The sequence below is a fragment of the Stenella coeruleoalba genome (genome assembly GCF_951394435.1).
Source record: "Stenella coeruleoalba genome assembly, chromosome: 19".
Taxonomy (NCBI): Eukaryota; Metazoa; Chordata; class Mammalia; order Artiodactyla; family Delphinidae; genus Stenella; species Stenella coeruleoalba.
Window position 1 is genome coordinate 42,486,450 of NC_137165.1, and position 27,751 is coordinate 42,514,200.

General features: G+C 40.5%; 1 protein-coding gene and 1 pseudogene across 10 annotated transcripts in view; one reads left to right on the plus strand and one right to left on the minus strand.

The window, feature by feature from the left end:
* The window catches only part of BRCA1 (BRCA1 DNA repair associated), a 62,427-nt gene that overhangs the window by 16,739 nt on the left and 17,937 nt on the right, over positions 1–27,751 (minus strand). For 2 of the 9 annotated variants that reach the window (XM_079904266.1, XM_079904265.1), the window contains exons 5-14: positions 27,527–27,615; positions 26,923–27,062; positions 24,951–25,056; positions 23,960–24,005; positions 21,540–21,616; positions 17,003–20,407; positions 16,504–16,592; positions 10,279–10,450; positions 3,616–3,742; positions 1,792–1,979 (exon numbers count right to left, since the gene is read on the minus strand). In XM_079904266.1, coding sequence (XP_079760392.1) covers positions 1,792–1,979; positions 3,616–3,742; positions 10,279–10,450; positions 16,504–16,592; positions 17,003–20,407; positions 21,540–21,616; positions 23,960–24,005; positions 24,951–25,056; positions 26,923–27,062; positions 27,527–27,615 — 4,439 coding nt within the window. The remainder of the gene's footprint in view (positions 1–1,791; positions 1,980–3,615; positions 3,743–10,278; positions 10,451–16,503; positions 16,593–17,002; positions 20,408–21,539; positions 21,617–23,959; positions 24,006–24,950; positions 25,057–26,922; positions 27,063–27,526; positions 27,616–27,751) is intronic. The other 7 variants (XM_079904273.1, XM_079904271.1, XM_079904269.1 and 4 more) reach the window with 7 other exon arrangements.
* LOC307177260 (NADH dehydrogenase [ubiquinone] 1 alpha subcomplex subunit 6-like) lies at positions 4,061–4,800 on the plus strand (annotated as a pseudogene). The gene has a single exon. The product of its transcript is annotated as an NADH dehydrogenase [ubiquinone] 1 alpha subcomplex subunit 6-like (transcript).

Sequence of the window (27,751 nt, forward strand, 5' to 3'; positions counted from 1 at the left end):
AAGCAAATTTGGTATTATGTAGCAACAGCCTTGTGTGTTTATACTTGCAGTCAACAATTCTAGTTTTAGAAATGTATCCTAAGGACATAAAAGAGGTCTGTAAAAGTGTAGTCATAGGAATGTTCACTGCAACATTGTTTATAACAGTAAGGTTTTAGAAACAAACTAAATGTACATTGAGATTAAATAAATTATGCCACATCCATTCCAATGAACTACTCTTCACCTGTTACATTTAATTACAATAAAATGGAGAAATGCACACACTCATGTTTGTTGTAGCATTATTCACAATAGCCAAGAGGTGGAGGCAACCCAAATGTCTGTCATTGGATAAATGGATGAAGAAAATGTGAGATACGTATATATCTATATCTATCTACACACACAGTGGTTTTAAAAAAGCTACCAACATGGATGAACCTTGAGGACAGTATGCTATATGAAAAAAGTCAGTCACAAAAGGACAAATACTGCATAATTCCACTTACATGAGTTATCTAGAGTATCTAAACTCTTAGAAAGTAGAATGCTGACTCCCAGGGGATAGGGGGAGGGGGAAATGGGGAGTTGCTATTTAGTGGGTACAGAATTTCAGTTTTACAGGATGAACAAATTTTAGAGATCTATTGCACAATAATGGGAGTATACTTAACATTACTGAGCTCTTAAAAATGGTTGAGGTAAATTTTGTTTTTTTACCACAATTAAAAATAAAATTAAAAATTAAAAAAAGATACCATTGATTTTTAAGATGCTACTCTATTTCAGTTTTAACATGAAATATGTTTGCATCTTAGATATTAAATGCAATATTATAAGAAAGCCTGCTTTCTATAATTTCTGTCGTTTAGTTCTTAGGGGATGGTTTTGATTCAAATGTATACTTCTTTAAAAAATTTTTATTTTATATTGGAGTATAGTTGATTTACAATGTTGTGTTAGTTTCAGGTGTACAGCAAAGTGATTCAGTTATACTCAAATGTATACTTTAATTTTTGGGCTGCTTGTGAATATTTTGGCACTTCCTATATCACTGAAACTCTAAAAAAAAAATACCAAATACAAATAGTTGACTAAATACAATCAAAATGATTTTTGTTTCTTCATCCATGATGATATCATTAACTTTTTCACTTAATAAATCATCAGATATCATTACCAAATTAAAAACAGACCATCCCTGAAACATTTTAGAAAATGTCACTCCATCAGCAAGTAAGCACAGCTAAGTAGAATGTATGAGATCCCTAAAATGACCCTAGTGAACATGGCCAAAAATATTTAGTTGTCTAAGAGCACCTTTTATGACAATGTGTTTTTCAGGATTAATTTAAAACTTTCTTTACTGATTAAAACCTTGATTTACAAGCAATAAAGCACACCATTCAGTTACAGTGATTTATAAGGCATAAAATATATAGTAATTTATCTTCATTAATTCATAAAACAAGAGCTTACTTTAGAGATTTGACTCATTTTTCAATAAAGGACAAGCCTAAAACTTTACCCTAGGGCCCTAGAACTCTTATCTAACAGTTGAAGTAAAATATTTAGAGAGCACCAAGACTCTCCCATCCTCCAAACTGTTAGAGTTAAACCAATATAGACCGATTAACAGCGGCAATAATGTTCAACTTGGATTAACATTCAAGCTAGTTTTCTAATGGGTTTAAGTATAACAGATGCGTTCATGATAGACTACCACATTTGAAAGCTGATTCATCAGAATATCTTTAGGTTAAGAGTAAAATAAAAGTGTTTTCTCCATCAGAGCAGATAAAATATTACCTAGATCTTGTCTTGGCAAAGAAGACTGCTCCATTAAATCCTGGGCCTCAGACTCTGTCAGCTGTTGCTCCTCCACATCAACAGCCTCAAGCTCCTTTTGAGGTGGGCAGTTTCTGCTCTGAAGACTCCTTGAGTGGCTGTGCATATACCAACTATTATCTGACAACTGCGATTTAGAAGGGGAAGACCTAGAAAAAAGGATGAAAGGAGAAAACCATCACTGTAGCTTGTGAAAGGACTAATCATACTTCCCAGGCAGCCAAGGCATAAGTGAAAGAGCTCACTGTCAGAGATCGGGAATGACTAGCAAGAGAGAACACAAGAGATGGCTAGGAGTCTGGATTCACGATGTCTGCCAACATGTCAGGGCTGACATATAACATCTCTCCTTAGGGTCTGGCCTGAGGCAGTATATCTCCTAGCTATTTAAAAGCATGTCAGCAAATTTCACCAAATTATCCACTGCCACTCACTCAAATTCTATACACTATTTCAAATGAATGTATGAGAATCAGCTCTCTCATGAAAATAAGTTGATTAATTTTGACATTGCTACACTCATTCTTTCTACCCAATTTTAGCAGAATTCATAGAATCATCCCTACCTCCTACCTTTTCAATGTCCAAAGTCATTCTAAAAATAAAAGCCAGCTATAATATATTGTTAGAAGAGCATATGCACACAGTAATTCCTCTGCTCTTTCAGGTGTTTAGAACTTTGCTGAATACGATACTTATCAACAGATTTAAAGGACCTCAGAGATCAGATAACTGATTCAAACAATTATTGGATATTTAGTATGAGTCAGGCACTAAAGCTAGGCTCCACGGATTAAAGATGAGCAAGACCTGAACTGTTCCTCAAGCAGTCTAGTAGAGGAAGTTCAATCAATGTGTAGGTTTTTAATAGAAGTCTCTACAGGGTATACTGGGGTGGGGGAAGAGGAAGAGGAATATTTCATCTGAATATTAGACAGGTGGTTAGCTCAATCGGTTAAAGCACAGCAATGAGGTCATTACCTCTAATCATGGGTTTAGGGCCTATGGAGGTCAAGTCTTTTCATTCTCTATCACAGCCATCAGGCCATTATCACAGCCTCAAAAATATATCCTCAGTCCAATCCAAGATGCTTGGAAAAGATGGTGTGATTAGATTATTGACAACTTGTCACTATTTCCAGAGAGATAAGTGAAAATATACATACACTTGGTAGAAACGCAATAAATATGAATTCCTTTTCCTTTCTAGAGTCATGAGATGTGTGACTCTATCAGTTCTGAGACTCTATCCTGAACTATCAATTTGGAATAATAGTCCAGAACTTGTCCTTTTACTTTCACTGTGTTTTTATAAAGATCAAATGAAGAAGTAGATACAGTATTTTTAAAACTATAAAGTGTTACATAGTCTTATATCAATAGTGATGTGAACAACATCCTTGGAAGATATTCTGAATATTTACTGGGGTAAATCAATAGCTAAACTTTTTCTAGGAAGGCAAAAACTTCAATTAGGGCAAGGGCGGCCTTGGAGAAGTCTACCATCAGCCTCCAGGCCTGCTGAGGTTTTAGTTCTGTATTTTATTCTGACTTTGAAAAGGGACAGATCTACTGTCCATTTCTCATGTTGTAGCTCATGCCTTGTACAGGTCCAAAGAGCCTACATACAATTAAACAAAAGCAATGTCCTAGGGCAATGAGAGGTTAGATATGTCCGTGTACAAAAAACTAGAGAAAGTATGGTGAAAAAAAAATTAACACTAAAAGTTTAATGTAAGTACAGGTGTTACTTAGCTACCAAACTTGACATTTATTACTTCTTACCTTTCCATTCCTGGTTCTTTATTTTTACTGGTGGAAGTATCCGGAGATACTTGAAACTTGTCAGCAGAAAGGCTTTCTGGATTCTGGCTTATAGGATATTCACTACTTTTCTCTGAAGTTAATACTGCTTTAAATGGAATGAGAAAACAAAGAAATCTACTTTACTGCTTTGTCCTGATGGTGATAATTCAGGTGAGAATATCATTTTTTTTCAAAAGCAGCGATCTGTGACAATCAAATTGTTTTTTTAAAAAAATAATTAATTTATTTATTTTTGGCTGAGTTGGGTCTTTGTTGCTGTGCTTTCTCTAGTTGAGGCACAGGCTCGGTAGCTGTGGCACCCGGGCCTAATTGCTTCGCGGAATGTGGGATCTTCCTGGCCCAAGGGTTTGAACTCATGTCCCTTGCGTTGGCAGGCGAATTCTTAACCACTGCACCACCAGGGAAGTCCCAATTAGATTGGTTTTTAAACAGGTATATCAGACAGAATTCTATAAACACAAGTGATACAGCACCAAATGGAACTCAATGACTAAAAAATAATAACAACAATAAAAGGAACACTTTAAAACTGGGTAAATAAAGATACCCAGCTGAGACAAGGCTGAAAAAATAATATATTTATATTTTTTGGCCCTGAATGATAAGGACATAAGAATAGGAAATGAATTTTTATCTCTGCAGCAAACTAAATTATACTCAAATCACCTCAGACAACAGGGAAGAGAAAGTACTGGAAAGCACAAAGCACACTCCCTTTTCCATCCCTATTGCCTCCACATCAAAGACTGTATAGGGCTTTAGCAAGATGAGTGGCCTCCGCCCGGCTGCTGCTGCAGCCAGCACCTCGCTGAAGCCCATTTTCAATCGGGACATGAACGAGGCTAAGCGAAGGCTGCGTGAGCTCTACGGCGCCTGGTATCAGGAGGTGCCGAACACTGTGCATTTATTCCAGCTAGACATCTTTGTGAAACCGGGACGGGATAAAGTCCGAGAAATGTTTATGAAGAATGCCCACGTCATAGACCCCAAGGTGGCTGATCTTCTGGTCATTAAGGGAAAGATGGAACTGGAAGAAACGAAGTGTGGAAGCAGCGGACACAGGTCATGTGGTTTTTCCATGAAACAGAAGCACCAAGGCCAAAGGACTTCCTGTCCAAGTTCTACGTTGGGCATGACCCGTGACATCACTCAATATTAAGGTGCATGTCGATATTTAAATATTTTAGAGCACAAATAAACTCAATATATGATAAAAAAAAAGATTGTATAGGATGGGGGTTTGAGTTTTTGCATGTGTGTGGAAACAAGGGAGGGGTCAGATGAGAAAGAAAAAAGAGGTGACATTTTGCTTCACATTTTCAATTACTAAGAAAATAATAAACCGAAAAACCAATACAAACAAAAAAACAAGGTGCCGACTGATAAGGAACCTGGAAGTAATACATGGAACTAATGATGAACTGGCACAAGAAAGGAAAAAACACAGAACAGACCCAAGGCAAAGTTCTAGCACGTTAGTACATCCTTTTTATTTATTAATTCCTCCAAATGTATTAGTGTGCCACTGCTTTCTAGGAAGTGGCTTAAAGGCAGAAATATTTAAAAAGCAAAAACAAATACTTAAAAATTACACGTCTTCTATCCATTACAAAGTCACTGATGACTATAATTTATTTTGAGCTTTTATTAGAAAAGCGAAAATCCATAAATAAAGGCAGAAAAATTTAAACAAAAGGCTGTATTAATTAAACTATTTTTTTAAGACACTGGGTAGCCTGGGGGGAAATAATCATTGATTTCCTGAGTTAATCCTCAAATACATTATTTATAGTTTCCTTTATAGTCTTCTCTTCTGGACCTGTGAGTTTCTAGGAACACAAGAACCCTGCCTGGAGCTACTGTAAGGTGCTGAAACAAAGAAGGGTCTAACCATGCACCAGCAGGTTTTTCTTCCAACTGGAATGTGAAGTTTTTAATATAGGCATCATTTCCCCCCTAAATACAAGGTGATCACTGATAAAAGGTAATGTGCAATGTCTAAGGAATCACACCAAACAGAATTAATTATTTTTTTAATTAAAAAAAACTTATTAAAGTATAGTTGATTTACAATGTTGTTAGTTTCCAGTGTACAGCAAAGTGACAGAATGAACTATTGGAAAGGGCTTTTTTATTTTTTTAAGTGGAAGGGTGGGGAGGGAAAGGCCTCAGACACAAAAATAGATATTAAAAAGGTCATTCTACCACCTGGACATTTAACATACAAGTTCCTCTTTTCACTACAATGGGGCCCAAGCTACAAAGAAAATAAGCTAACCTGAGTTAGGACTCAATAACTCAATAGTACCTAAAAAATACAGGGAAAAACTTTCCTTCTCTTCTTTTTCCTTAATCTTTATTTCATAGATGCAGTGATCCAGAGCCCAAGTACTGGAACAGTACTGTAGTCCCCCCGAAATCATTCCTTCATCTGTGGGTCTTAATATGTTATATTCTTCATGGGTAGGGAATACGGGCCAGACCAAACATTTAATAAATTTACTGACTGCCTATTAGGTGCTAATAAGCATTGTTGAAAAGTATTGGGAAGAATCAAAGAGAAAGACATTGAAAAGGAGGAAAGAGATATTGAGAAATGATAAACTATAAGCTTTCAGGAATGAACGTACTGTAGGGCAGAAAAGCTCAGATGTGTCTGAAAATCATTTCAGCTGTAATGGACTACGATGTTACAAATGCTAATGTTTGCTTTATGAATGACAGGTAATTCAGGAGGAAAAAAACAAAACAAAAATAAAAACAAAGTGCCTGATATGAAATAGCTTTACCTGCAGAGGGAGGTACACATCATTCGTAATGGGTAAGAATACACGTTTGCTCAAAAATATTATGCAGGCTTGGGAATGACCCTTAGGCAAACAGTAGGGCAGATCTAGGCTGAGGGCAGGACATCTGATGTAAAGATCCTGGAAAAGGAGCTTTCATCATCATTAAGAATACGGATTCTTAAAAAATAAAAACTGGGGCTTCCCTGGTGGCGCAGTGGTTGAGAGTTTGCCTGCCAATGCGGGGGACACGGGTTCGAGCCCTGGTCTGGGAAGATCCCACATGCCGCAGAGTAACTAGGCCCGTGAGCCACAACTACTGAGCCTGCGCGTCTGGAGCCTGTGCTCCGCAACAAGAGAGGCCGCGATAGTGAGAAGCCTGCGCACCGTGATGAAGAGTGGCCCCCGCTTGCTGCAACTAGAGAAAGCCCTCCCACAAAAACGAAGACCCAACACAGCTAAAAATAAATAAAAATAATAATAAAATAAAAATAAATTAAAAAATAAAAACTGGTGAAATATGATTAAGTCTAGAGTTTCGCTTATTACTAGTAATGTGCCAATGTTGGTTTCTTCGTTCTGACAAAATTACCATGGTAATGTAAGATGACAACATTAGGGGAAACTGAAACTAGGTAAGAGGTAGAGTTCTTGTAGGAACTCTCTGTACTATCATTGCTGCTTTTCTGTAAATCTAGAGTTATTCAAAAATAAAACATTTATTTAAATAATAAGTCATTTTAGTACAGCTGAAGGTAAACAAAACTCCTTTTCCCAGGATTAAGTTTGCTTGAATTTCAGTTAGACTCACACCAATTTAAGAGGGAAAAAGGCACAAAACTTGAGCTGCTATTAAGTAGATGCTCAAATTGTTTCAGAAATAAAGCCACAAAATTCCAGAATCCATACCCAGAAATTTTCTTTCAGTAACTCTAGAGTGGGCTTCAGAGTTTTAATCATGTGAATTAAAATATTTATTGAGCGCCTACTGTGTTCCAGGCTCAGGTGTAAGGGTTCTCTGCCCAGATGGAGCCTACATTCTAGTGGGAGGTAAGGAGGAACTCTAAACAACATGCAAAACAAATTGGATATTGTTAAAAGTTAAGGGCCGGGCTTCCCTGGTGGTGCAGTGGTTGAGAGTCCACCTGCCGTTGCAGGGGACACGGGTTCGTGCCCCGGTCTGGGAAGATCCCACATGCTGCGGAGCAGCTGTGCCCGTGAGCCATGGCCGCTAAGCCTGCACGTCCGGAGCCTGTTGCTCCGCAACGGGAGAAGCCACAACAGTGAGAGGCCCGCGTACCGGGAAAAAAAAAAAAAAAAAAAGTTAAGGGCCTTCCCTGGTGGCACAGTGGTTAAGAATCCACCTGCCAATGCAGGGGACACAGGTTCAAGCCCTGGTCCGGGAAGATCCCACAAGCTGTGGAGCAACTAAGCCCATGTGCCACAACTACTGAGCCTGTACTCTAGAGCCTGTGAGCCACAACTACTGAAGCCTGTGCACCTACAGCCTGTGCTCTGTAACAAGAGAAGCAATTGCAATGTGAAGCCTGCACCCCAATGAAGAGTAGCCTCCGCTCACCGCAACTAGAGAAAGCCCGAGCCCAGCAACGAAGACCCAACGCAGCCAAAAATAAATTAAAAAAAAAAAAAGGTTAATAAGGGCTATTGAAAAAATGTAACAGTATAACAGGGTAAAGTGGGGCTGGAAAAGTCAGAGACTTAAAAATTACAATAAAAAATACCGTGGTTGGGCTTCCCTTGTGGCGCAGTGGTTGAGTCTGCCTGCTGATACAGGGGACACGGGTTCGTGCCCCGGTCCGGAAAGATCCCACATGCCGCAGAGCGGCTAGGCCCGTGAGCCATGGCCACTGAGCCTGCGCGTCCAGAGCCTGTGCTCCGCAAAGGGAGAGGCCACAGCAGTGAGAGGCCCGCGTACCGCAAAAAACAAAAAAAAACAAAAAAAAAACCATGGTTATAGGTGATCTCCTTGAGAAGTAGCATTTGAGCAATTTGAAAAACATATTCAAGTTGTGCAAATATAAGTGGGCATGGCAGACACTCTCTGTGGAGTTGGGAGAGGGGACACTTTTTTTTGTTTTTTGGTTTTTTTTTTTGCAGTACGCGGGCTTCTCACTGTTGTGGCCTCTCCCGTTGCAGAGCACAGGCTCCGGACGCGCAGGCTCAGCGGCCATGGCTCACGGGCCCAGCCGCCCCGCGGCATGTGGGATCTTCCCGGACCGGGGCACGAACCCGTGTCCCCTGCATCGGCAGGCAGACGCTCAACCACTGCGCCACCAGGGAAGCCCGGGACACTTTTTTTTTAAATGGAGAAATTCTCATAAGCCTCTCCTCCCTCCTCTCAACATTTACCCACCTACCTCAAAACTCTGAGGATGTTATAATTTCATGAGAAAGTAGACCAATGAGTAAGTTTACCACAAAGGATAGAGTAAAGGCTCTTTCATAAAAAAAAAGTTTTATATAGAAATTCAGAAGAAATTTTCAGAGTTTTTCAAATCCATAGTAAAATAGAATATATAAAAGTATAGCACTTATGAAAAAAGAAAAGCCACAAAGAAACATTTTGTGTACAAATCTTCAGGAAAAAATACGCCCCCCAACAAAGATGAGATAGTAGATTCACACATATATTCAAAGCCAGACAATAACATTTTATATCTGGTGCATTAAAATTGAAAGTCTAGTCTGTTTTTAGATTGAAGGTGGTGAAAGCACCAACAAGAATTGTGATGGTGGTGAGACTTGGGGCTACTTTATCTGGGAGATGAACTAAATGAAGATAGTTACAAAGAATGCATTTAAGGAAATACATTTTGAACCACTGCCATAGCAACAGAGTTCCTAGCTTCTCATGCATGAGCTACTTATTGTTTCTCTCTGAACATAAAAACACTACAAGGCACACTCCGGGACCAACGCCACTCTCTTGAATAATTAAGAGTAGAGTTCCTAGAAAGACTCAAAGGAAGGCCCTTTGGCCCCCTGTAGGCCTGAGGAAGGGAGGGAGAACGAAGAAGGGACTTTAACACTAAGTTAGCTGGGTAGCTAGCACTCTGGGAGTGCTAGTTCCTGAGCACCAGCTCTCTCCTGGAACCCAGGCCTATGCCTAGCCTCTCACGCGTGTCTGTATTTGCCCGTTTAAAACCCTGCCTGATGTGTTGTTTTTCACAGGCTTTTTCCAGTTAAAACTCAAATTTTCATCTCACTTTCCTTCCTTTATGCCAGGTTATTTCTCAGCTCGGTGCTCACTTCTTATAGGGAGTCAGCTCAGAGCAGCTCCACCTGCCCAGTTACTCCAAATGCCTCGTCTTGTTGATAACAATCATGTTGTTATAAAGCACCTGTCTCTGCCACATAATTGGGCTTTCTGTGGATCAAGGTGCAGTTCCTGAAGTATACATAGACGTCTCTCTCTATAAACCAGAAAGTGATTAAATAGGGCTTTGTGATCTGACACCAGTGCTATAAGAAACATGTCTGAGTGGTTTTTTTATAAGCTTTCTAAAATGATGGGGTTACCTGTTTCCAATCTGCCCCATGACACTCAGCTTCCTGTGGGCGCCCCATAGCATTTGCTTACTGTGGGTACTCAGATGACGATGCTTACTGACTGTCTTGGGCCCTCTGAATGGTAAATTAGTTGTAAGCAGGGACTAGAAGCAAGGCTCTAAGATTTCCCAAGGAGTGACTCGGCAAATATATGCTGAGCAAAGATATAAAATGTTGGAGCTGGGTCCATACTTTTCAGAAAGAGATAAAGGCTTAGGGAGGGAAGAATTTTGCTTAAGGTAACAGTTTGGCCAATATTACAAACCTTTTTCTGATGTGTTTTGTTCCAGATTTAGCAGGTCCTCAGAGGCACAAGAATCGGCTATGAGGGAAGGGGAGCTGTGAGAAGGCTGGCTCCCGTGCTGCTCTAACACAGCTTCCAGTTCGGCCATTTCCTGCTGGATCTTTAGCAGGTTATCTTGCATGGTATCCCTCTGCTGCAGACACGAGAAACGACACCAAGAAAGTTATACTCTTTTAGAAACTTGCCAGAGATCAAGAATATGTTACACCAATTAATTTTACCGTGGGACTTGAAATCACTTTGTATGGAATTATAAGTTCTGCCTGACCACCTTTTTTAAAATTTATTTATTTATCTATTTATTTATCTATGGCTGCGTTGGGTCTTCGTTGCTGCACGTGGTCTTTCTTTAGTTGCGTTGAGCAGGGGCTACTCTTCCTTGTGGTGAGCGGGCTTCTCATTGTGGCAGCTTCTCATTGCAGAGCACGGGCTCTAAGCATGCGGGCTTCAGTAGTTGTGGCACGTGGGCTCAGTAGTTGTGGCATGCGGGCTCTGGAGCGCAGGCTCAGTCATTGTGGTGCATGGGCTTAGTTGCTCCGCGGTATGTGGGATCTTCCTGGACCTCAGCTCAAACCCGTGTCCCCTGCATTGGCAGGCAGATTCTTAACCACTGCGCCACCAGGGAAGCCCTGAGCACCTTTTAATCTGACCATATTCATGCAGTTAATGCCCATGAAATTATTTCAGAAAGATGTTAGAAGGGGAGAAAAAATTCCTCAAACTCTCCCAAATAGGCTTGTTTTATTGTGATGTCCTTTTGAAGTTGGTTATTTTCTTTTAAAGCTAGGGGGTGAAAAAATAAGGTACTTAAAACACTTTTGGTATTTAAAATTAGCATGATTCTGTTAACATCTTCCAAAGGCTGCATTTCAAAAATTTGGTATTGTGGCACTCATAAGAGATTTGGGTTAGTCCATATAAAAATGTCTAATCTCTGGCTTGTGAGGTCACTTCCTTTTCTGGGATTCTTTGAACATTTAGTTTCTAACAGAACAAGCAAAGAGCTAATTCATTAATTTATCTATTTATTCATTCAACAACTATTTGTTGACCACCTATTATGTGTGAGGCACTGGGGATACAGCCCTAGAATGGTGCTGCCATTCTAGATGGGGACGGGGTACCTAGAGATCGCTGCAGAGAAGAACCGGCTATATGGAAGGATCCAGCAGAAGGAGCCCTCAGAAAGCCTGTAAGGTCAGTTATTGTTCTCAATTCAAGATAATGGGCTCCTCTTGCTTATGAGGCTCCTGATGTTTATTTCTCCATATGAAGAAGAAATCTGCTAAGTCTAAGGTTTTTTTTTTTTTTTTTTAAGTCTAAGGTTTTTGATAAGCGAAGTATTTCGTAAGTAAGGAGCTCTCCAAAATATACATTTCTTCACTACTTTTAGAAGGAGCATGTATGGTTGCCAGCAAACCCTGGGGAAACAGATTGTTTCACCCTGTTTCTTCTGATCCTCGCAAATGACTTTGCCCTCTACTAAAAACAAGCCATCTAGTTTCTCCTGCTACACTGAGTTCACAGTTTTTAGGAGGTTTTTATGACTGGGAAATGCACTCCCTGCTCCACTAAGGCTTCCACTACTACCCTGAGACTGCTTTGTTGCCAATGTCCACAGCAGCACCATTGCCACCACGTGGTGTCTTGTGAGTAGTTCCATTACTGATCAAATCCTAGCCAAGGGCTCACCTCAGTAAATCTGGAATGAAACCAGGATACCTGATAAGCTTCAAGGAGCTCTATCAGTCACTACTGCCACAACCATCACATCTAACTTCTGTGGCCATTAAATAGGTTAGAAAATCGGAAAAGTAATGGGAGAATTATAGGTACATAACTTTCCTTTGGGTTCTCCCAAAGCAGTTACTTTATAACTTGGACAAATTCCCCTGCAGGCAATTGGCCTGATACATTTGGGAGACTAAACCCAAATTGGTTACCAAGTTTTCTTGATTCTAATTCTTGTGTTTCTTGAATTAGTCCTACTTTTCTTTTCTATTCCCACTGTGCTACCCTGATATCTACTTTTAATACCGCTAAAGTTCCCTAAAAGCCATGTTTATCATGTCTCTTTTTCCATTAGGAGCTTAGTTGTATACAACTGCTCATATAAAAAGTTAACACTTTCTGAATACTGTATAATTATTACTCGTTATTGATCTCATGATAAATTCCAAATTCCTAAGCACAGCATTCAAAAGGGCCTTCACGGGCTTCGCTGGTGGCGCACTGGTTAAGAATCCGCCTGCCAATGCAGGGGACATGGGTTCGAGCCCTGGTCCGGGAAGATCCCACGTGCCGCGGAGCAAGTAAGCCCGCGTGCCACAACTACTGAGCCTGCACTCTAGAGCCCGTGAGCCACAACTACTGAAGCCTGCGTGCCAGAACTACTGAAGCCTGCACACCTAGAGCCTGTGCTCTGCAATAAGAGAAGCCACCGCAATGAGAAGCCCACGCACCACAACGAAGAGTAGCCCCCACTCGCCGCAACTAGAGAAAGCCCGCGTGCAGCAACTAAGACCCAACTCAGCCCAAAATCAATCAATCAATCAAAAGGGCCTCCACACTCTGATCTTATCTCTTGTTTCTCCCCAAAACCACCACGTATGCCCTGTTTTCCAGTCACATGGGACAACTTTGTGTTTCCTGGGCATGATTTCACGCCTCCATGCCTTTGCCTTGATTTACTGCCTCTCTTCTCTTTCCACCTGGAAAAAATTCTCATCTTTTAAGGTCCAGCTTGAATATCTCCTTCAGAAGTCCCCACCAATAGTACATCTCCTGTCAGGAACAGATGACCCCTCAGTGCTTCATTTATACTGCTAGTGCATTAGTATACCGAAGTGGAATGTTCCTCCCAGATGGATGGAATCCTTCCTTAATCATTTTTGTATCCCTAACACCCAGCAGGCAGTAAGCATTTAGTAAATGTTTAATACAGAAATGAATTAATGAATAAATATAGTTAATCAGTCTTTGATAAAGCACAGATACTAATGATACCAAATTAGGATTTATCTCCTATATATGTCTCCCCAGTTCTGTGTAAACAGACCTTGGGAAAAGATCCCACTTCAATCATTTTGCTTGTTGGAGCTACTCTAGATTTAAGTTAGCCCTGAAATCTGACTTTGGCTCTGTTTTGGGTAGATGCTTGATAAAAACAGGTTATAAAATGAATCTTGAACAAATAGACATATATCTCTGGGAACAAGATCAGAAATATAGAAAACAAGGAGGTAGTTTATTGAATGTCAAATATTATACAATATGGCTAAGGCAGATGGAATCAGAAACCGAACACTACAACTCTAAAACACAAGGGATAAAAAGGTGAAAGTCACGTTGACAGAGCCCCAAATCCACACTGAGAAAGGATCATAGTAATTGCAAACAGAGAAAAGCCCTCCTAGGGAATTCCCTGGCGGTCTAGTGGTTAGGACTCTGCACTTCCGCCGCAGGAGGCACAGGTTCGATCCCTGGCTGGGGAACTAAGATCCTGCAAGCTGTGCAGCACAGCCAAAAAAGAAAAGGACTCCAAAATCTTTTCATTAATTTAGTCACCATGGCAATCCTGCAGAAGTGGAGAATACAGGTGACAATTCAGGCACAGAACAGGCAGTGGTCTCAGAGGTTTCTTCCTGACTCCAGCAGGCTTCAGTCCTGGAGGGATTTGCTCTGTGTTGAAAACAGGCAGTAGAAGACAAGCCCTCTATCTATAGTCCTCACAGCAATGCCAAGACTCAGAAGTTTAGAACTGGATACTACCCAGTGTTGGCAAAGGTATAGGAAAATGGGAGCTACCAAGTACCACAGGGGCTAGAAGAGCACAGCTTGGTTCAGTCTTTCTAAAGGACAATTTAATAACATGTACCAAACAGAAAAATTCCAGTCCTAGGAATTTATACTAAGGAAGTCATTGGGGATGTGGGCAAATATTTAGTTATCAAGATAATACTACAGGGACTTCCCTAGTGGTGCAGTGGATAAGACTCTGCACTTCCAATGCAGGGGGCCTGGGTTCGATCCCTGGTCAGGGAACTAGATCCCACATGCATGCCACAAATAAGAGTTCGCACGCCACAACTAAGGAGCCCGTGTGCTGCAACTAAGGAGCCGGCAAGCTGCAACTAAGGAGCCCGCCTGCTGCAACTAAGACCCGGTGCAACCAAATAAATTTTTTTTAAGATAATAATACAGTGCTGTACATGATAGCAAACTGTGTCTCTTGCCCTGAAACCCTCATATTCAGCAATAGGTTGAATAAATCATGGTGTACACAAGGAAAGAATACTATATAGTAGTTAAAAATAAATTCATTGAAGAAAATTTAGTGACATAGTAAAAACAATGTAGGTATGTAGAGTACCATCTGAATGTTTTTTAAAGATAAGGTATACACACACACACACACACACCCCTGTGTACAATAGGAAGAAGAAAGAATATATACCAATAAGTTAATAGTAATGATTTTTAATGCATAGAATTTAATTTTAAAAATAATTAATACAAGTTCATGGTATAAAATTCAAGGCACAAAAGGATATTCAGAGAAAAGTAAGGCTTCCTCCTTCTCCTTCTCCCAATCATCTATTTCCCCACCTGAAGGCAACAACTATTACCTATCTTTTGTATATCATACCAGAGATAAATGTTAACATTTACCAAACCAATCTCTCTCTTTTTTTTTTTTTTTAAGTTTTGGTTGTGTTGGGTCTTACTTGGGGCATGCAGGATCTTTCATTGTGGCAAGTGGGCTCTCTAGCTGTGCTGCGCAAGCTCAGTAGTAGCGGCGCACAGGCTTAGTTGCTCTGCAGCATGTGGGATCTTAGTTCACCAACAGGGATGGAACCCGTGCCCCTGCAGTGGAAGCACGGAGTTTTAACCACTGGACTGTCAGGGATGATTTTTATTTATCTGTATTTTCTAAGTTTTTTATGATGCACATATACAATATTATAAGACTATCGGTTTTTCTCAGTTTTATCTAATCTGGAATTTCAGGAAGTTCAGGAAAAAATGTCACTTTTTGCTAGCAGCTGAAGGTGTATTTAAGGTTTAGGTGAGAAAAAGAAGTCATGGCAGGATGATTCAAGGTGGTCCAGGTATCTCCATTTTAAGAATGTACATACTATAGTTCAGAGATGATAAGTAAATTGCCTAGAGTAACACAGCCAGGTACAGAACTCTCACCATTACCACCAGCAACCACTGTGTCAATATTCTAAAAAAATAAGTTGAGGGTCTTCCCTGGTGGTCCAGTGGTTAAGACTCTGCGCTCCCAATGCAGGGGGCCTGGGTTCGATCCCTGGTCACGGAACTAGATCCCACTTGCTGCAACTAGAAAATCCCACATGGCACAACTAAAGACCTGGCGCAACGGAAGGAAGGAAGGGAGGAAGGAAGGAAGGAAGGGAGAAAAAAAAGCTGAATGAGCCTGAAGTTTTGAATGTGAGAACTTAGAAAATTTTGGTGCCACTCCTACAACATAAAAATTAGGAGACAGAGCCAGGTTCTGTGAGGAATATGATGTTAATTTTTAGATGCTGTGGTAGAGAATGCTTTTTCTAGGAGACTGTTCTGCCTGGAGTACTGAAATATTCATGTTACCAAATGTTGTAGATATGACAAAGCTGTTACCCCCCTCACAAGTCACCAAAATATTGGATATTGACCACTAGGAGCAAGAAGTAACATTGTGTACTTTTTAAAGAAAAAAGATGACTTACAGGCACTGAAGAACAAATAACTATACGATTTAAAAAGAAAAAACAAAAAGAAGTATCCACCAAACAGTGAAAGGCTAGACAGTGTCTAACAGGAAGAGAACTCTGTAGGTGTCAATTTGGTACTGAGAAGAAACACACCCCTCTATTTGATACAGTAGTGCTTTCATACGTGTTTTTGCTATAGGGCAAATGGGTTTTGAAGGTTTCACTTATTCATTAAATTCAGTATTTAGTGTTCTGCAGTGAGCATGTTGGTACGTACATGTGTGTATGTGTGTGTATGAAGTAGGAGGTAATGTGTTCCATCTCGGTGCTTACAATCCAATTTGAGGAGACAAGGTCCCACACACAACTGTTATACCATTAATTCTAAGAGGTTATATAAGCAAATGTAAGAATGCGGGATGCATAGCACTGAGAACACCACACACACATCCCCATGTGCTTTTACCTGAGTGGTTAAGATATCGCTCTGAGAGGACAGCCCCAAACAGTCTTCAGAGAGGCTTGTTTCACTCTCATACTCGGATGCTGCTTCACCTTAAATGATAATAAAAATAGATTAAGATGTAAAAACAGACAGCCAATACTCCAACTTGCAGTACCTGTTTCTTCTCATTGACAGGACAAACTTCACTTTCATGTCACACAAAATGATTACACTCTTTGTTTAGGGACACCAGATTTCCTCTTAGGAATCGTAAGGATGAAAACCAGAAGCAAGTCCACCAATAATTAGGGCATTAAATCTCATTCAAATAGAAAAGATGTTCTAGCTGAGTAAAGGACTTTTGAGAAAAAGCACCTTGGGAGGAACATGTTTAAAGTTTAAGAAGCAGTTACTTTCATTGTACTTGGAAACTCGTAAAATGTGCTCCCCCAAAGGCATAAACATTTAGTTCATTTCTATAAAATAGACGGGGGCAAACACAAAAACCTGGTTCCAATACCTAAGTCTGAATCCACACTCTGCTCTTCTTGGTGATTATCCTCTTCCCAGCCAGTTTCCCTTTCGTCATCATCTGAAACCAATTCCTTGTCACTCAGAACTTCCTGGTTGTCAGACTGATGCCCCACTTGTTTGGAAAGAGGATCAAACATCAAGAAAGGATCCTGGGTGTTTGTATTAGCGGTCAAGTCTTCCACTGCACTGCACCGTGAAGAAAATAAGCTATCAGAACATCTCGCTTCCTCATGAAGGTGATGTTCCTCGGATGCCTTTGCCGATGTTACGTGGTCACTACAGTCATTTAAACTATTCTTCAATGATATTAGGTTCTCCTCTGTTTCCTTAGATAGACCCTCTGTGGCAACAGCATTATGTCTGGTAGATGGAGACAGTGTATTGGTTACTTTACCAAATAAGTGTTGGAAGCAAGGAAGCTCTTCATCCTCACTAGACACATTCTCTTCTGAGGACTCAGCCCCTCTTTCGTGACCCTGAACCAAAGATGTATGATGGGCTAAAGGGCCAGGGCTCCTTCTGAATTCTCCTTTTTGGACACTTTTGCTAAAAACAGCAGATCTTTCCTCAATGTCACTTTCAGCAAAGTTGCTTTCCTTTATTTTGTCATCATTTAACAACTCATCAGGTGTCTCAGAACAAACCTGAGAAGCATGGCTTCTTCCCATAGGTTGTTCTAGGTTATCTGGATTTAGACATGGGGAGAAATCTTCATTAACAGCCTGAAGTGTGCCTTCATTTTCTCCTTGCCTTTTTATTTCAGGAAGTTGACAGTTACTTACAGGAAGACTTTGCTTATAGACTTCGGGTTGCATAAGACCTAATCTGAGCGAAGCACTTAATTTAGGTCCTCTGTTTCTATCTAGTTTTGCTTGAATGTTTTCACCACTGGAACCTACTTCATTAATACTAGAGCCTACTTCATTAGTACTGGAACCTACTTCATTAATACTGCTTGAGTTGACTTCTTTAAAAGTGCTTTCTCGACTGTTATTTTGGCTAATTGTGCGTACTGTACTTTGAACGATGCTCTCGTTTTCCATTGCTCTTTCAGGTGACATTACAGGTTCCTCAAACTTCTCCTCTGACAGGTTTTTCTTACATATAGTTTTAACAGATGACCTGATGGGAGAAAGTGATGGTATAAGATATGGGTTGTGTGAAATCCCATGTTTATTTGCAATAATGAGCTCAGTTTTGTTGCCTCTGAACTGTGATGACTGACAAAGCCTAGTTACTCTTTCTGGGCTACGTTTGGCATGATCGCTCGGCTTCTTATCTTTTTGACCAGCGACAGGGAAGTCCACAGTTGTATTAATTGCCCACACATGCTTGATTTTAGACTCACTCTTTCCCTGATTTTCTTCTTTTTGTCTGCATTCAAGAGGGACTCTTGGACTTTGTTCCCTTAAGGACCCAGAGTGGGCACAGACTGTTGCACATTCCTTTTCTGGATTTGAAAACAGAGCAAACGTCTGACGCTTTGAAACCTTGAACATATTCTGCAAATACTGTGTATCAAGTTCACTCTCTTCCATTTCTATGCTCGCCTTCTGAATGTGGTTAACGTCATGTCCCAGTGGATCCTGAAAGTCCTCTGTGTCGTTTCTAATATCTTTAGAACAACCAGGGATAAGTTCCTTGGGGCTTTCAATTGCTGCACACAGACTCACATGTTGATTTGGTGCTGTCTTTGCCTTCCCTAGGGTGTCAGCTTCCAGTAATGAGATACTATCCTGAGTGCCATAATCAGTATCAGGTACCAAGGAAATACTGGTACTCTCTACAGCTCTTTCAATTTGCAAACCTTTTCCTCTACTTAATGTCAGATCTTTGGGGTCTTTGGTATTATTTGACACTTGAATTGTTCCTAGGCTCTCCTCTCTTTGAAGGCTAGGATTAACAAACTCTTGAAGTTTATTAGAACCAGAACAGTGAGTAAAAAAAACAGGTATGTTTGTTAAATTTAGTTCTGGGTAAGTGTCACTGGCAAGTCTCTTAGTTATTTGTTTGTGTGGCTTGTCACTCTTCTTGGCTCCAGTTGTAGGTTCTTTATCTCCCATGAATTGAAGCTTTTTGCCGTGCCTGACTGGCATTTGGCTGGAATGTTTTTTCTTCATCTCTTCACTGCTAGAACAACTATCAATTTGTAGTTCAGTATGATTAGGTGGGCTTGGGTTTCTACTGACTGCTAGTTCAAGTGCATGAATGTTCCTGGTAGAGGACTTCCTCCTCAGCCTATTTTTAGGTGCTTTTGAACTATGGATATTCAATTCTAGTTCCATATTGCTTATACTGCTGCTTATAGGTTCAGCCTTAGTTCTGAAAGCAGATTCTTTTTCCAATGATTCTGTTAGGTTAGCGTTTTTCTCTTTCTGAACATAACCACCTTTCATTTCAGTCTCATGACCATTACTAGTAATATTTATCCCATGACCATTCTGCTCTGTTTGGTCAGTTCCCTCAATTATTTTTTCAGGAGTCTTTGGAAGAACTGCCAAATCGACTTTCTTGATAAAATCCTCAGGATGAAGGCCTGATGTACTTCTCCTTTTACGCTTTAGTTTTTTTGTGAGGGGGCGCTCTTGTGTTATCTGAGGTTCTACAGTAGATGCTCCTATAATTAGATCTTCAGCTATGCGGCTCAAGTTAGGGAGGCTTGTCTTCCTCTGATAGGTTTTCCCAAATATTTTATCTTCAATATTACTCTCTACTGGTTTGGAGTGGACTCTTTCATGTATTAAAGCACCATGAGGATCACTGGCCATTAAGTCTATTTTCTCTGAAGAACCCAAATATCCATCAACTTCCTTTGGAACTTCCACTGCACGAGCTACTTCAGTGTTTGATTCAAATGCCCCATCACGTGAGTCGTAAGAAGTTAGCATTTCGTCACTTCTGGAAAACCATTCATTAACTCTCTGTATGCTGCTATTCAGTGTTATCCAAGGAAACTCTTGGGAATCTCTAGGACTGTCAGAGGAGGCAGGTTTCTGCTTATTCAGTTCTTTTCTCCCATATAGGGGATCAGCATTCAGAACTACCTTTTTCTCTGTACTGGGAGTCTGCCTATCATTACATGTGTCCTTACTTTCAGCCCATCTGCTCTGTTGGCTCTTTCCTAAGACAAGCTGTTTGCTTTTATTACAGAATTCAGCCTTTTCTACATTCATTCTGTCTTTAGTGAGTAATAAACTGCTGTTTTCATGCTGTAATGAGCTGGCATGAGTATCTGTGCCACATGGCTCCACATGCAAGTTTGAAACAAAAATACCCTGATACTTTTCTGGATGCTTCTCAGTTTCATGCTTCTCAGTGGTGGTCAAATCTTTATTACTGAATTGATGATGTTCAGCCTTTGTTATGTCCTTCTCAGAAAACTCACAAGCAGCTGGAAAAAAAAAAACAAGGTGCTTAAAAACTGAATTATTATGAAAAAAATAGGTACTTAATACAACTTGGTTGAGGGGGAATGAAGGAACTGGCTATTCTTAGAGAAACCTCAACTATCAAGTGTACTGAAGACGTAGCTCATACTCTTCTGCTCAATTCCTATGTATCTAGACTCTCATTATTTCCACTCAAAATAATTAGAGTTTTAATTTCAGAATTCTCCCTACTCATAAACCATACCTCCTATTTTGCTAAACTCTAACAGTGAATTAAAAGCACAGTTTGAGACTCACAGACATGGAGAACAGACATGTGGTTGCTAAGGGGGAGGGAAGGTGGAGGAGAGATGAAGGGGGAGTTTGGGGTTAGCAGATGCAAACTAGTATATATAGAATGGATAAATAATACGATCCTACTGTATAGCACAGGGAACTATATTCAATATCCTGTGATAAACCATAATGGAAAATAATATTACAAAACATGTATATATGTGTAAAACTGAATCACTTTGCTGTACAGCAGAAAACACAATATTGTAAATCAACTCTACTTCAATCAAAAAAAAAAGCACAGTTTGGGCATCAGACATATAGTGCTTCTGTTCTATCTTCAGACTCATACTCCCTCTATCTAAATACCAGTATGCAAAGTATGAAATAAAAACACAGCAGTTAAAAGTAAAGGCAGGGCTTCCCTGGTGGCGCAGTGGTTGAGGGTCCGCCTGCCGACGCAGGGGACACGGGTTCATGCCCCGGTCTGGGAAGATCCCACATGCCGTGGAGCGGCTGGGCCCGTGAGCCATGGCCGCTGAGCCTGCGCGTCCGGAGCCTGTGCTCCGCAACGGGAGAGTCCACAACAGTGAGAGGCCCGCGTACCGCAAAAAAGAAAAAAAAAAAAAAAAAAAGTAAAGGCAACAACCAATTACATAGGGTACTATTATAACCATATCAGTCTAGTGTCATTGTCAGGCTGTACCATGACATCTGAGAAAGAACGATATTCTAACTCTGCCAAGAAATGTTGTGAATTATAAACGTCCCAAATGGTTCTTCAGAATAATCTAATTACAGTACCGCATCTACCTATTCTTTCTTTAGTGCCCGTTAAGTTGGAAGACTTGCCATTACCCTTTTTTGCACGATTCAAACTGGCTTCAGCCTTGGCTCCTTGAGGGGTGATTTCTAACAATTCATGGTCTCCTACACTATAGGGAAAAGACAGAAGCCTTAGTGAGAAACAGTGGTTTATATGCGCAAATAGCTGTCACATGATCAAGTATTTTAGCTCCTCTAGGTAGGGTTGCAATAAGGGTTATCAATTTGATTCACTTTTTGAAATCTGTGCTTTAGTAACTTCTAGTCAAAATGAAACGGTCAAAGACTGAGAACATACAGTCACAAAAATCACAGCAGTAACATAGAACATTGCTTTATGGACATACAAATGAGAACTAAAATTTAAATGATGGCCAAATAATAGCTAAAAGACAGTAAAGAGAAAACCAACAAAACTTAAAATATATCTTAATGAGAATACAAGTACAAAGTTATCTAAACAAAGGGAGCACTGGGATGGAACAGACATTCCAATAGAATGCAAAAGCACACCACTTTGCAGCACTGCCTTTTGTGCTTCTTTCCAGGCTAAAAACCATTTTCTCCCAATTGAGAGATCAGGAAAAAGTAATTTGCAAACAAAATCTGATTGGCAATGACACCATCACAGATCTTAGGGTCAAGCAATAATTCCTAACGAAAGCAATTTGACAACCCAGTTGGGGGCTGCTTGTAGATTATGGTTTAATTTATGTAGACAAAGTTTGAGTTACAGATGGAATTAAGGAACAGAGGAAGGAAAGAACTGAAAACTGAGTACTCTAATGTTTTCAACAGCCACAATTATCACTGAGTCAACACTATCATACACGACGAACTAAGCTAGGGCACAACCATCTGCTGGAAGCAAGTCTGTGCATAGTTCTACTGTTACTTTAAACTCTTTCAAACTCTTTACTAAGAAACCAACCAGCGAAGCAAAAAGGATATTTTCTGGACTTCCCTGGTGGTGCAATGGTTAAGAATCTGCCTGCCGAAGACCTAAATAGACATTTCTCCAAAGAAGATATACAAACTGCCAACAAACACATGAAAGAATGCTCAACATCATTAATCATTAGAGAAATGAAAATCAAAACTACAATGAGGTATCATCTCACACCAGTCAGAATGGCCATCATCAAAAAATCTACAAACAATGAATGCTGGAGAGGGTGTGGAGAAAAGGGAACACTTGTGCACTGCTGGTGGGAATGTGAATTGGTACAGCCACTATGGAGAACAGTATGGAGGTTCCTTAAAAAACTATAAATAGAACTACGATATGACCCAGCAATCCCACTACTGGGCATATACCCTGAGAAAACCATAATTCAAAAAGAGTCATGTACCAAAATGTTCATTGCAGCTCTATTTACAATAGCCCAGAGATGGAAACAACCTAAGTACCCATCATCGGATGAATGGATAAAGAAGATGTGGCACATATATACAATGGAATATTACTCAGCCATAAAAAGAAACAAAATTGAGCTATTTGTAACAAGGTGGATGGACCTAGAGTCTGTCATACAGAGTGAAGTTAAGTCAGAAAGAGAAAGACAAATACCATATGCTAACACATATATATGGAATTTAAGAAAAAAAAATGTCATGAAGAACCTAGGGGTAAGACAGGAATAAAGACACAGACATACTAGAGAATGGACTTGAGGATATGGAGAGAGGGAAGGGTAAGCTGTGACAAAGCGAGAGAGAGGCATGGACATATATACACTACCAAACGTAAGGTAGATAGCTAGTGGGAAGCAGCTGCATAGCACAGGGAGATCAGCTCAGTGTTTTGTGACTGCCTGGAGGGGTGGGATAGGGAGGGTGGGAGGGAGGGAGACGCAAGAGGAAAAAGATATGGGAACATATGTATATGTATAACTGATTCACTTTGTTATAAAGCAGAAACTAACACACCATTGTAAAGCAATTATACCCCAATAAAGATGTTAAAAAAAAAGAATCCGCCTGCCAATGCAGGGGACACGGGTTCGAGCCCTGGTCCGGGAAGATCCCACATGCCACTGAGCAGCTAAGCCCGTGTGCCACAACTGTTGAGCCTGTGCTCTAGAGCCCGCGAGCCACAACTACTGAACCCGTATGCCACAACTACTGAAGCCTGCGCACCTAGAGCCCGTGCTCTGCAACAAGAGAAGCCACCGCCATGAGAAGCCCGTGCACTGCACTGAAGAGTAGCCCCCGCTCGCAGCAACTAGAGAAAGTCCGTGCGCAGCAACAAAGAACCAATGCAACCAAAAACAAACAAACAAATAAATATTTTAAAAAAGGATATTTTCTCAGCTATAAAATGAGGAGATTAAAATAGATGGTCTTTAAGGTCTATTCCAATGCCATGATTCTAACCTAAAGAAATATCAATCCTTAATATTAACTAGATACAAAAATGCCAGCTTCATAGAAAAAGGCTCTCTTTGACTCACCTGAAATAACTGGCCTTATTAACTGTATCTTCAGAAGAATCAGATCCTAAAAAAATTCCCCAAATACCCCCAAATAACAAATCAATAAAAGGATTTTTATTGAAAGGCTTAAACTCAAAAAATACACTTGTTGCAAAACATATCTTCAAGAAATATTTACTGAGCACCCACTACATGGCAGACACAATGATACATGTCAGGCAATACAGAGAAGTGGTCATAAGCACAGGTTTGAATCATGACCCTTTCACTTACTAGCTTTACAACCTTGGCAAAATTTCTTAACCTCTCTGTGCCTTAACTCCCTCATCTGTAAAATAAGTATAATAGTAGTAATCATCTCAGGTTTGTCATGCATCTTAAATGAGTTACACAAGTAAAACACACCAGTGCGTGCACTACAGTAGGTGCTCCTAAATATTCTCTCCTATAATTATTTTGATTATTTTTATGAGGCAATACCTGTTGTCTAGGAACTTATGATCTTAAAAGGGGAAAAGACACAAGAAATTTTGAAAGAATATGACACGTGCTATGTCAAACATTAGTGCTTGGGAGCTCAAAGGAGGGCCGTTCTTTCCAATTATAAATATACTCTAAACGATAAGACATAGAGAGACCTGCTTGAACTGAGCTCAGCTGTTCTTAAGTCTTTCTCGTCTAGTACAAGTTATCTTAGATCCCTCCAAATGCTGTAGCCCACTCATCACATTCTTTCTTAGCCCTACTCTCCATATTTCCAAAGTATATTTACACATACTTATAACCAGACACCCTTTCTTTTGCTCTCTTTATAAAGGAAGGTTCTTCAAGGTGAGACCTGCATCTTTTACATTATTTATAACACATCATAAGGCTAGTAAAATTATTTTATTTTCACTTCCCAGAGCTCCCTGCCACTGTATAAATTGTGACCACGGTTTTTGGTAAAACTCCTAGACAAGGAATCCAGCAACTATTATTCTAAACTTACAAAATCTGAGACTCTTACCCAATTCAATGTAGACGGACTTATTCTGAGGTTGTATCTGCTGCTTTGTCCTCAGAGATCTCACAATTCCAAGGTTAGAGAGCTGGACACTAAGACTGGTTTCCTGCTAAGCAGTAAAGAATGATCAACAAATTGTTGGCCAGTTCTGTGCTTTTTTTTTCTTAACAGAAACTCAAAGCCATGGACAAAACAAATAGACCATTATCAATTAGCTAACATTTATGACACCTCAGAAAAAACATTTCGCAGACTACACACCAGAATGTATGAGTTTTGTGTGCTTTGAATACTTTTCCCCTCTCTCTGTTGTTCTAAATTTTTCTAAAATAAATATGTATTATCTGTGTAATATTTTTAAAGATAAGGAAAGCTTTTTTTTCTTTTTGATTTTGTTTTTGTCTTTCTTTCTTTTTTATTTATTTATTTAGTTTTGGCTGCATTGGGTCTTCGTTGCTGCGCTCGGGCTTTCTCTAGGTGCGGTGCGTGGGGGCTACATGGGCTACTCTTCGTTGCGTGTGCAGGCTTCTCATTGTGGCGGCTTCTCCTGTTGCGGAGCACGGGCTCTAGGCACGGGGGCTTCAGTAGTTGTGGCATGTGGGCTCAGTAGTTGTGGCTCACAGGCTCTAGAGCACAGGCTCAGTAGTTGTGGCACACGGGCTCAGTAGTTGTGGCTCACAGGCTCTGGAGAGCAGGCTCAGTAGTTGTGGTGCACCGGCTTAGTTACTCCGCGGAATGTGGGATCTTCCCGGACCAGAGCTCAAACCCGTGTCCCCTGCATTGGCAGGTGGGTTCTTAACCACCGCACCACCAGGGAAGCCCCAAAGTAAATTTTTAAAAAGGATAAATGAAAATAAAGAAAACCCAGCAATGGGCTTCCCTGGTGGCGCAGTGGTTGAGAGTCTGCCTGCCGATGGAGGGGACACGGGTTTGTGCCCCGGTCCGGGAAGATCCCACATGCCATGGAGCGGCTGGGCCCGTGAGACATGGCCGCTGAGCCTGCGCGTCCAGAGCCTGTGCTCCGCAACGGGTGAGGCCACCACAGTGAGAGGCCCGTGTACTGCAAAAAAAAAAAAAGAAAACCCAGCAAGCCTAAGAATATTCAGTACAGGAGAGAATATTTAGAAACGGGACCTTACTCTGTTGAAGCTTTCCTTCTTCTTTTTAAGCCCTTCAACATCTACCGAAAAGTGAATGCTGGTACTATGAGAACTTTTTTTTTTTTAATTAATTAATTAATTTATTTATTTTTGGCTGCATTGGGTCTTTGCTGCGCGTGGGCTTTCTCTAGTTGTAGTGAGCGGGGGCCACTCTTCGCTGTGGTGCCCTGGCTCCTCATTGCGGTGGCTCCTCCTGTTGTGAAGCACAGGCTCTAGGCTCGCGGGCTCTAGAGTGCAGGCTCAGTAGTTGTGGCTCACTGGCTTAGTTGCTCCACAGCATGTGGGATCTTCCCAGACCCGGGCTCGAACCCATGTCCCCTGCATTGACAGGCAGACTCATACCCACTGCGCCAGAGAACTATCATTTTTAAGATCTTCATTATTCATTCACATATGAATAACAGTGCAAATCTCTGCATTTTCTTTGACAATTACACTTTTAACTTGAAGCAATTTTCAAATGTTAAAAACCGATTTTTTTTTTCCAGGCAACTTTTCAGAGGAAATAAAACAGAAGATATGTCCTTGTCCCTGGAGAACTGCCATAAGATGGTTATTTTAAAAACTAGCAAGCTGACCATCAGTGTCCTTGTGTCTATCTTAGACAGATATGAAGAAAAATACGTTCATCAGAATGAACAAAGCACTAAAACCGGGGACCTTCTCTCGTCTCCTCTAACTCTTGTTTGGCCCCTTAATTTACCATCTTCCCTTGTTTACTGACTTTTTATGTAAATCCATAAGCATCTAGCACACTCACCAACTCACAGTGCTCAATAAAGAGATGTTATCAGAATACACAAAAATGGCCTTACCAAGGTAGGATTTTCAGGTTCACTCTGTTGAAGTTTTTTGGCCCGGTTTCGGTAGCCCATACTTTGAATGATAGAAACTTCCTCCTTTAGATGCTCAGAAGAGTTATTTTCCTTTTTTGAAAAGTTATAACTGTTTGCAACTGTGAATTACAAAGGAAAACATTATTTTTGCAGTTAGAAAAAAATATTAATTGTAAGCAAAGAACCAAGAGAAAGCCTGTGTATGCTCTTTGTTGTACAATATTAAAACAATGCATTAGGGCTCCCCTGGTGGCGCGGTGGTTGAGAGTCCGCCTGCCGATGCAGGGGACACGGGTTCGTGCCCTGGTCCGGGAGGATCCCACATGCCGCGGAGCGGCTGGGCCCGTGAGCCATGGCCGCTGAGCCTGCGCGTCCGAAGCCTGTGCTCCGCAATGGGAGAGGCCACAACAGTGAGAGGCCCACGAACCGGAGGAAAAAAAAAAAAAAAAAGATTACAGATAAAGAGCTAAAGTTAACCTAGACCAAAAGGTCTTACCACCTATTCAAATAAAATAATTCCACCAACTTCCATTTTAATAGATGGCCACTTGAGCATTGGCCCCTGGGGTTATGCAACACTTACTCTGCAATCCTGTGTCAAGCTCAAAAGCATGAATGATCTTCAATAGCTCTTCAACAAGCTGACTAAATCTTGTACTTTCTTGTAGGCTTCTGAAAGTAAATTGTTTGAAAGACACACTTAGCAAAAGATTACCAACTTTTTAAGGACACTAAAATAAGGAAAGACATGTGAACAAATAAAAAAAGAAGTAGCAACAGTTAAAAAAAAAACTATATGGAAAGAACA